General features: G+C 34.8%; 2 protein-coding genes across 2 annotated transcripts; both read right to left on the bottom strand.

The window, feature by feature from the left end:
- Positions 1,294 to 8,156, bottom strand: LOC104766217 (isoleucine--tRNA ligase, cytoplasmic-like). Its single transcript, XM_010490052.2, has 25 exons — positions 7,494 to 8,156; positions 7,352 to 7,417; positions 6,768 to 7,259; positions 6,396 to 6,509; positions 6,155 to 6,252; positions 5,666 to 5,750; positions 5,421 to 5,579; positions 5,193 to 5,282; positions 4,979 to 5,112; positions 4,649 to 4,808; positions 4,461 to 4,544; positions 4,168 to 4,377; positions 3,938 to 4,063; positions 3,720 to 3,857; positions 3,508 to 3,632; positions 3,354 to 3,417; positions 3,027 to 3,115; positions 2,779 to 2,920; positions 2,610 to 2,673; positions 2,443 to 2,510; positions 2,203 to 2,325; positions 2,039 to 2,104; positions 1,834 to 1,948; positions 1,668 to 1,753; positions 1,294 to 1,541 (listed from the first exon to the last, which is right to left on the bottom strand). Exons 1-25 carry the CDS (start codon positions 8,025 to 8,027, stop codon positions 1,437 to 1,439), a joined length of 3,537 nt encoding a protein of 1,178 aa, XP_010488354.1. The 5' UTR covers positions 8,028 to 8,156; the 3' UTR covers positions 1,294 to 1,436.
- On the bottom strand, positions 10,393 to 10,956 carry LOC104767780 (zinc finger protein JAGGED-like). The gene has a single exon (XM_010491762.1). The coding sequence runs from the start codon at positions 10,954 to 10,956 to the stop codon at positions 10,393 to 10,395; it is 564 nt and encodes a 187-aa protein (XP_010490064.1).

Here is a 10,956-nt window from a genome sequence, read left to right as displayed (position 1 = left end):
AAAAACCAGAAGAAGACTGTCTAAAAAAGTGAAGAGATAGCGACAAATCTGAAACTACTTTGAACTCAAATAAAATAAACCGTGCAAGTACGTTTCGTTTTATATATGTGCCTGAAAAACTGATTATGTCATCCGAAACTTCGTAAAACCGCCATAAGCCGCCGCCGTTGGAGAACAAAAGGAGAAGTGTGTTAAAAAAAAAGGTTCTCGGAGCCGTTGGTTTTACAAAGGAAGAAGGTTTTGGAGATTTCTTTATTCTCTCTCTCTCTCTCTGTGATTTAGAAAATCTTAAAATAAAAAAAAAGGACCCACTTGGTTTCTTACATGAACCGAACTTGGACGCTCTTTTGATTTTTCTTTTTGTTCACTAATGTGCATAAATTATTCATATATTAAACTTTTTTGTTATTTCCACAACTTGTATATCTAACTTATTACAAGCTGTAAAATTATAATAATCTAAATTTTATCAAAAATCCCGTATATCATGAGAATGGAGAAGAATAGAATAAAACTTTTTTTTAAAAAATGTTTTGTATTAAATGAGTAAAATATTTGATATATAGTATTGGAAACAATCAAGCCACATGACATGAATCTAGGAACCTAAAGTCCAAGAAAGGCATATAGAATTATAAAGACCAAGGAGACTAGCTAGTAGATATTTCTTAAATTAGCTTAATAGTAGTAATAAACAAAAGAGCATAAAATCTAACGCTAATCACTGTGTTTTGAAAACTGACACTAGTAGGGGGGGGGGGGGCCTACGAAAACTTAGATCTTTTTAATGTTTCCTTTCACCATACATGAATCTAAAGAGTAATGAGTATATAATTGAAACCACATTGTCTCGTTACTATTATTACCTTTCTTAACTTTTAGTTTTGGTGGTTTGACTCTAGTAATCGAAATTAGACCACAGAATAATGTACTATCCTCTCTATTCACATATCTATCATTTTCGAAAACATCATTGTTTTTATTTAAAGGGTTTCTACAAGTATATTTTTTAATTTAAATGAACCTAGAAGTTTTGAGACGACACGTTACCTAAGTTTTTGGGTTAAATCGTATGTATGTTAAGTAAAAGATTTTGCTACGCTTTTTGAATAAACCAAATAACGATTTTAACCAAAGTTTTGGTATTGTCTATAGTCTATGACTCTTTTCTGAATGTTCATGTATGGCCAAGTAACGTATTGATAAGTCGCTTAAAGACTATTATAAGCACCCAGCTGAAACTGTTTATATCATAGGTTGTTTGTTGTAACTATGACTAGTATGTAATCAGACTTCAGATTTAGTCACTGGACGTACCTATCTGTCCTACCATCTTCAAAAGTCTAGTATTGTACAAATAGAAAGAGTACAAAGTCTCAAACACACATAATTAACTTCTTGCAACAATCTAGAAATAAAACAACTTAAAAAGGCTCTTATGCATTCTTCTTGCTCAACAAGTAGTCGCCCACTGTCAAATGCAAATGTTCTCCTAGAACCACAGTCACAGGAGGTTGGTTTTCAATGCAGCTTACAGTTATCTGCCATACAAAACGGGTAGACATGTAAAAAATTAATGTTATTAAGAACTTGATAAGCATAGTATTGGTTTAGACTTGACATGATTTGTGAGAGTATATTTTTGTGGTTTAGGGGGTCAAACAAACCTTCCCATCTCCAGTTTGGATCTCTGACTTAAAATTTGAATAAGCCCTCAAGTAATTCTGGAGCCTGGTTGCAAATTTTTCATTCCCTGGAACAATCAATAGACTTGTTTAAGAAGAGCGAGAAATGAAGTAGCGATCCACTCTGATGAGATGGTGAATGGCTCACCTGAGTACAAAGCGAGAATAGCTTCTTCATTGAACTTTAAAGATGGTCTAGCCAAACTTATATTAAATGACAATTTAGATTCTTTCAATTCAAAATTCTCATCAGATACAATGACCTGCCAAAAATAACAGACAACACATTTAAGTTTCTACGGTGAAAAAACTAAAGCATATGTGAGAGAAGAAGGGTGGGGTGGGTGACTTACTACATCTGGTGGCATCAAAGTAGACATAAGCAAAGGGGAGCCAATTTTTTCCCTAATGTATTGTTCCTGTCCAACAAACAAGAATGATGAAACATTGGTAAAATTCAAGTACAACTTGAGCAAACATGAAGTGAGTAACAAACCAAAAGCAGTTAGTTAGTTACCTGAGAATATAGAACTTGTTGCACAACAGATTCATCCATATCTAACGATTCAAAGTACACTTCAACAAAGTCTGTTGGTTCCAGACATGACTTTTTCCGTAGTTTCTGGATCCTATTGACAATCTACAATACAAGGAAAAATAAGCTCATGAGCAAAACCTCTGCTTATATACAGAAAAGGAATCCCATAGAAAATTTAACTTATAAGAAAATGTATCGACTTCGGTTACGTCTATTTACCTCACGAGCAACACCTTCAGTTTTCAAAGATTCATCTTCTCGTAGATCCAGAATCACCAAAACATCACCTGCACCATGAACAAATACAAATAGCATATGTTTCCTTAACAACAGAGCACCGGTAATCGATCAAGATTAACATAAATTGAGCATAGAGAAGTTTGTACCTTCTCCAGCTGCATCAATCTCTGTATCTTTGAAACCATCTGGGCGTTTGAACTCACTGAAAGTCTGAACAACACATGAACAAAACGTGTCAGAAATGAATTCAGCTCTTTGAGGCATATTCTTCATTCTGTCTCCCAAGAAAAAAAAAAAAACTATAGCATGTGAGACCTTAATATCCTCTATCTTGAGCGAGTGTCCAGCAATAGTAACTTCCTTAGTAACCTTAAATCTTAAGATATCTTGGTGAGACATTTTTCTAACTTCCTTTGCAACAAGCCCCATAGATTTTCCAAGTCGCTCTCCCAACACACTGGAGAAATTAACAAGTATAACGGAATTCTACATTCTTTTGGAGAGGCTAAAGCACATTGAGCTCAAGGGTTAAAAGTAAAACGCAGGAAGAAAACCACACTAACCTGTACTTTGGTTCTGCTTTTTGTGATGCATATTTCGAAGTATCATTGCATGGGACAAGAGATCTTACATTAACTTCGTCCAAGACATACTGCAATGAAAAATCAAGCAAAATAAATCTGAAGTGCTAAGCCTAGCATGAACTCAGGACTCTTGGAGCCTTAAGCTTTTCACTTCCACATAGCTATGTGTTATTTTGTGTGTGTTTCTTATCTAACACAACTGTAGAGATATGTTTTGCTGATTTCAAGCAGTCATAAATAATAAACTCCAAAAAGCAAAAAAAGATACACACTCAAAGATTAACAAATTACTGTAACATCACTGACCTGTTTTAGTTTTCCAGTTATGTCATTCAAGAATTCTTTATCTGGATGGACTACAATCATTTCCCTGGTTCAACATAAATAGGCATGTATCAACTTCTTTTTCAATTTAAGGCTACCAAAGAGGAACGGAAAAATTATTAAGTACAATGCTCACTTTAGAGGAGTTTTCAAGGGTAGTTGTTCTTGACGCTTATCACTCTTACGATTACGAATCTTCCGAGCAAGTTCAATGATTTTCTTCATCTCTGTAACACTTTTCTCAATCCTCTCCCCCTCTCTCTGTTTAAACACGAGAAGAAGATATAAGTGGGCAAAAATCAGACAATTTCTATTCTATACTTGGATATAGAGTAATGGAACTATTACAGCTTCTTCCTTTTGTGGAAACCTGCAGTAGTGAATGCTTTCCTCAGAACCTTCACACACTTTCCGCAGATTTTGGTATAATGTCTCAGTGAAGAACGGTGTAAAAGGAGCCATCACTTTGCAAGAAGTAAGAAGTACCTAAAATTCCAGACACAATTTTTAGTTATTACAAAGTGTTCAAATGATGGTGACCATGTAAACAAAAGTATTTACCATACATTATATAGAGTTGAAAGAGCAGTGTGACAATCATCTTTCCTTGTACGGCCTTTTAACCTCTTGCGGTTGAATCTAACATATATGTTAGTGAGATCTTCAAGGAACTCCACGAGTTCAGTAACCACCTGCAAAAAAGAAAAACAAAGATGTGGTAAACGTAATAAACCGCAGGATAGCGATAACTTTTTTCCTTTCTAAAACACTAGATAATGGCATGTAAAAATCTTACATTGTCAAGCTCATATGCATCCATCTCCTTGTGGACAGAATTGATTAGACTTTGTGTGGCTGAGTGAATCCACTGATCGAGAACGTTTGATGACTGTAAAGTTGCCAGATTAATAGGAACAAAAGGCCCAGAAATTTCAGTCTCAAGTCTCTTTACATTCTGAATAAGGAACCGGTATGCATTGTACCATGGAAGGAGTACATCTTTGACCTAGCAAAACCCAATAGTTCAGACAAAAAAAACAAATCTACTAAAATAAGAAAGCAATAAAATCAACTGCTAAGATCACTCACAACACCATGTACTCCTTCTTTCTTGAAGCGCAGTGGCTCAGCACGTACAGCCGGAGACTTGATCAGGTACAATCGCACAGCATCCTGTCAAGGTCCACGCAAAGTCACTACGAGAAAAAATCTACACGCAACCAAGATTTTCGTACTGAAAACACAGCATAAAAGCATATCATAGGGAGAAAACTTACAGCCCCGTACTCATTTATGATATCCAAAGGTGGTGGATAATTCTGTAATTTCTTAGACATTTTTTTGCCATCCTCAGCAAGCACGAGACCATTGCAGATCAGATTTTTAAAAGCTGGTTTATCAAATAATGCTGTAGACAACACCATAAGAGTATAAAACCTGTAGATACATACCAAATTACAAGTTTAGATATTATTAATTGCCTTGATTCTTTCAAAATACATTCATAGACGATACTTACTATCCAAATCAGTTCATAGAGTAAGTGGCCAATTCAATAATCTAACGGCTTATTTATCTCACCAAAACCAAGATTTGGAATGACATACCATCCACGAGTTTGATCGAGCCCTTCGGCAACAAAATCACCAGGAAAGTTCTTCTCAAATAGCTCCTTGTTTTCAAATGGATAATGGATATATGCATAAGGCATTGAACCACTCTCAAACCAACAATCAAAAACCTGAAAAAGCATGATATAAACATAACTATGGGATAATACCACGGACAATCACAGATTTAAAATGAATGAATCCATCTTACGTCTTCTACACGACGGAGCACACCAAACTCAGGACCGCGAGTTGACGGGATTGTAATTTGATCAACATGGTGACGATGCAGATCAAAGACCTGCACCATAAGTCATCAGAATTTCTTATTTCCAATATGCTCCAGTAAAAAGAAAAGAAAAAAACCAAACCCTCGTAGGATGTCATAAACTTGAACAGAACATACTAATAAGACTTCTAGAAACAATCAATCAGATACCTTGACACCAGAGAGCTTTTCAAGCTTCTCAACTGAATCCATGACCTCCGTTTCCTTCCCATCATCACTGATCCATATCGGAAGAGGCGTTCCCCAATACCTACTTCGGCTAACTGCCCAATCCCTTGCATTTTCAAGCCAATTCTGAAAACGTTTTTCCTGCAAGAAAATATAATCAGTAACTCATCCAAACGAAAGTGAACTTGTAAAATACTCAACGAGTACTGATCCTTTCTTCCACTGACCTTCACATATTTAGGTACCCATTTTGTTTTTTCGTCGTCAATGTTTTCTAACAATTTTTCTTTCAACTGCTTCACCTTAACAAACCTAACAAGTAAAACACTTACAAACTTTAAAGTCTTGACCACTCATGAAAATGAAGAATAAGCTTCATATCATCTTTGCTAACTTATACAGCCATCTAGGCCAGATTTTCACTACATATAATTAAAGAATATAAAATAGATAAAGTCAAAACATGGAAAATCAAAATATCCTAAACAAAGATTGTTCCGGAAAGAGGCTGCCAGATATAATGAAATGAATAATTATAATATATGATCATCAATTGCGCCAACAGGACAGGAGTAGGACAAAAATCTTACATCTTTTAAGCCAAACTCGAGATAAGGACCAAAGAGACAGAGAGTGTGTGTCTCACTGGAACTAGCACGAAATGATACAAATAAACTAAGACCTTAGCTAAAACCCATATGAAACATGAAACATACCAACTCGGAACTGCTCTATATATGAGAGGGGTGTCTGATCGCCAACAAAATGGATATGAGTGAGTAAATCTTCCTGATTTAACAAGCCTGCCTTTGTCCTGAAAAAAAAAAGGTTACTTACTATAAAACAATATGATAGTCCAAAATTGCACTAACATCCTCTAAGAGACATGACAGATCATTATGATCTTAACTGACTCATGTAGTCTATTCACAAATATTAGGCATGATCAGTAATCACCTTCACGGCTTTAATTATATAATTGTCTGCATCTTTGACATAACGGCCACTAGAGAGGGTGATTCTCTCAGTAAACGACCCATCATCATCAACAACCACAACTAGATTCTCCCCCTGCAAGAGAGGATAAAACCATATACAACATTTAACATAATGAGATAAAGCGAGAGTATAGTAGAGTATATGAGCATGGGTTCTTGAAGATATTGTAAGCCTAAACAAGAAAGAAAATAAACCACAAATGAGCATCTCGATTCTCGTCCTAAACAATAAATCCCTTAAACCCCCTACGAAATCCATGAACCCTTAACAATGGCTAATGTCTTCTGATGTTAATGAGGTGATGATAAGGAGAATGTAGTAAAATCTAACCTTCTTAATTATCTTGTTGTCAAGACAAACACGGTGGTCATCTTCACCAAAGGCAGGAGCACAATGGACAATACCAGTACCACAGTCATCAGTGACATAATCATCTGCTACTACTCGAAAGGCCACACTAGAGAAATCGTTAAAATAATCAAACAAAGGTTCGTACTTCTTCCCAACCAGGGAAGCTCCATCAAATTTTTCCAAAACTTGATAAGAATCCTCTGCACTGTCAGGCTTAGCACCTTTAGCCTTCTTGGTATCACCAGCAGCCTTAGGCTTATCACTGGGAAGAGATGACAACCGAGATTCAGCAACCACATAGACTTTTCCATTGTTGTTGTTACGAACCTTGAGATAGACAAACTTTGCATTGACACACAAAGCAAGATTGCTTGGAAGAGTCCATGGAGTAGTAGTCCATGCCACAAAAGCCGCATTATCTTCATCCCCAATCACTGGGAATGTAACCATGATTTCTGGATCAACCACATCCTGTTGTACGTACCAAATCGTCAAACATATTCAAATAAGCAACAACATAAAGTAATAACCTTCATTAGCAACAAGGGAAAAAACATACATACCTTATAGTTCTGACCAGCTTCAAAATTAGATAGAGGTGTCTTACAACCAGTACTATAAGGCATAACCTGCAAACAAACCGGAACTGAGTCAACAAGATATCAAACCTAAGACCAATTCAAACCCAAAAGTAAAAGGCCAAACCTTGAAGTCTTTATAGACAAGCCCCTTTTTATAAAGCTGAGCAAAACCCCACCAAACACTCTCCATAAACGACAAGTCCATAGTCTTATAGTCATTACTAAAATCAATCCAACGACCAGTCCTTGTGATAACCTTCTCCCACTCCTCAACATAACGCGTCACAATACTCCTACACTCCTCATTATACTTATCAATACCCATCTCAAGCACTTGGTCTCTCCTCTTAATGTTCAACTTACGATCAATCTCGTTCTCTACAGGGAGACCATGACAGTCCCAACCGAACCGCCGCGTGACGTGTTTGCCGTTCATGGACTGGTACCGAGTCACGATGTCCTTAATCGTACCGGCGAGTATGTGTCCGTAGTGAGGAAGACCGGTGGCGAAAGGAGGACCGTCGTAGAAGACGTACTCTTCGCAATCCTCTGTTCGTTGGAGCTGTGTCTTGAAAGCATCGATTTGAGTCCAAAAGGAGAGAACTTTTTCTTCTTCCCGTGGGAAAGAGAAGTCCTTTCCTTCGCAGACGTCTTCCATGGCGGAAACAGAGCACTATCCCCCACCAAAATTTAGGTTTCTATACCTTCGACGACGTCTTCCTCTGTTTTAGATTTATTTTTTTTGTTTTTGTTTTTTGTGAGTTGTAAAAATATGTATATTGCTGATATAAAAACTAGGATTTAACCGACAATATTTTTAATTTTAAAATTTTAAAATTTATATTATATTTATTTATTATTTATTATTATTTTATTAATTTTAAAAATATAAAATTTTACAGGTATTTGATATAAGTATGCAAAGTATAGGTTTTTTGTAGTGTTTTTCAAGTTTTTAAGTCTTGTGGTATATGTATAGTCTAGTAATACATTTATCTCCGGGTACACATATAAAAATGTTTAAAAAAAAACAATTCCACTTAACTCCCTATATGGGATTAATACCAATCCGTCTTACCAAAATCAAAATAAGTTTTTTCGTAAAAAAAAAATCAAAATAAGTTTTTTATCAAGTTTAATTATGTTAATTGTTTTACCAAATTAGAATATTTTTATAGTTTATAATTTTTTCATGTCAATATATATAGTTTATGATAATTAATAGAATTTTAATTTTTTGGTAATTCCTCAAAAAAATAAAAAATAAATTAAATTATATGGGGGTTTTCAACATATTTAATGTGATATGTTATAATTGGATTTTCGGTTTAGAAAATTTATTAATGTTAATATAATTATGGAGATTCTAGCGTCCATAAAAATAGTTTTGGAGATTTAATGGGTTAAAACCTTTAATGGGTAGAGTTATTTTTGGAAAAATCAGAATGTATAGATGTTGTTAAGATTTTATGACAATAAATGTAACAAATGTTGGTCAATTTAAGAAAGTTTAGTATTTGAGTTTCTCTGCAATGTTATTTATGAAATTGTTTTTGGGGTTAGTGTTGTAAATAAAACATTATTAAATAAGCAAAACTTGAAGGCAAAAATGTACTTCAAAAATAATAATATAGATTCTTAATTCAACTTAGAAAATGGAAATACTTATAATATGAAGATTTAGAGAAGGCCATATTTAATTATTGTTCACCCAAAAAACAGATTAATAGTATTAATTAATTTGTAATCTGTTAAAATTGAAAACATATGTGGAAAAGACAAGATTTTGACCCCAAAAAAAAATTGTGGAAAAGACAAGAAAAAATAAACAAAATTTCCTCTTGTGGAAAACGTGAGTAGAAAGAAAATTACAGTAACATTTTTTCTTGATATTTTTCTTAATAAAAAGAGCTATTTTGAGCAAATCATAATAATATATAAATAAATAAAAAGAGCTATTTTTGAGGAGTTTTTTTTTAATATGGATTACGTAATTTATTATTGTTACCAAAGAAACATATCTATACTGTACATCCTTAACATTTTTATTAAATTTAGGAAAACGAACATTTAGCATGTTTGATATCATTAATTTTGGTCAAAGCCAAAGATACATATCTCTCATGTAAAAAAAACAAACAAAGCAGCAATCAAATTAACTTGCCCATAGCCATAATTAATTCAGTGTGCATGAAATGTATGTATGGTTAGTGTTTGTCACCACATGCTAGATTTCGTATTAAAATCGCATTATATTTTTCTCGAGCAAAACTATTTATAAAATAAGAACTTACACTTGCACGTTCAAAACAAAACCAGCCTAGACCCAATTAAGATCTTTATATTTGATTTATATCTTTTCAAACCAGTAATCTGATTTAAGTGAACAATCAATTTCAAATTTCCATGATTTGTAAGCCCAGTAAATTAATAATGAATCTGGCTCCAAAATCAAACCTCCAATGATATTGGGCCTTTTAATTTTGATATCTGCTTCTAAATTACCTCAACTGTCAGTTCACAAAACCCAGATTTGTGCTCTCTTTATTATTTACCATTTGTGTATTTATATAATCATAACTTGTTTTACAATATCAAGGCTTTTGATCCATATCAGCTCACATGGATCTGCAAAAATGTAAAGAATAATGTAGTAGAGAGTCTTGATTATATAAACCCAAATTTCAGACAACATAGATAATAAGAATATTACACAAGTTAACCTATTTGATCTATAGATCTACAATCATATATAGTTATGGAAGAGATAGCAGTTGAGAACAATATGAATTATACAAACCCAACTTCATAACAACGTATAATATAATAATAACATTACTCAAACCTATTTGCTCTAAGATAATAATAGTCTTAAATTATACAAACCGAAACTTCATATGAATATGATCGACGTTACATAACCACAATAAGCAAATATCATGCATATATAAGGTGATTAAACTTTCAACTATATATATTGTATATGATTACGTGGATCAAACGTGAGGGAAACCGCTGAAACCTCAATGATGACGATGACGGCCGAGACGAAGATCAAGATCAAGATCATCATCTTGAGGCTCAGAACCTTCGGTCTCTGGTGGGCTTCGGTGAGTGTCATCATCTTCATTCATCATGTATCCGAGCCCTAAGCTCAAATCCAGACCATGAGACTCCCCTTGAGCAAATCTCCCTCCTCCTCTTGATGATGATGATCCAAAGTATTGTGTGTTGTGGCTAGGGTTTAACGGTGGCTGAGACACTTGGTGGTGGTATGAATCGATGGTCGGAAGATATGGAGACGGGTTGTTGTTATCATTAGGGTTCGTGGAGTTTATGGAGAAGGAGGGAGACTGAGATGGTAAAGGAAGAGAAAATGGAAATGAGTTGGAAGGAGAAAAGGAAGAGAGGTTTCTTTCGCGTCTGCTGTGGATGTTATTGTGACCACCGAGGGCTTGAGGATTCGTGAAACCTCTCTTGCAGATGTTGCAGTCATAAGTCCGGCGGTTATCTCCAGAGCCGGAGCCGGAGCCAGAGCCGGAGCCGGAGCCAGAGCCGGAATCATTCTGTTTTCCCCGGTTGTTCAT

Source organism: Camelina sativa, chromosome 19 (genome assembly GCF_000633955.1).
Source record: "Camelina sativa cultivar DH55 chromosome 19, Cs, whole genome shotgun sequence".
Taxonomy (NCBI): Eukaryota; Viridiplantae; Streptophyta; class Magnoliopsida; order Brassicales; family Brassicaceae; genus Camelina; species Camelina sativa.
This window is presented reverse-complemented; position numbering and strand designations above follow the sequence as displayed.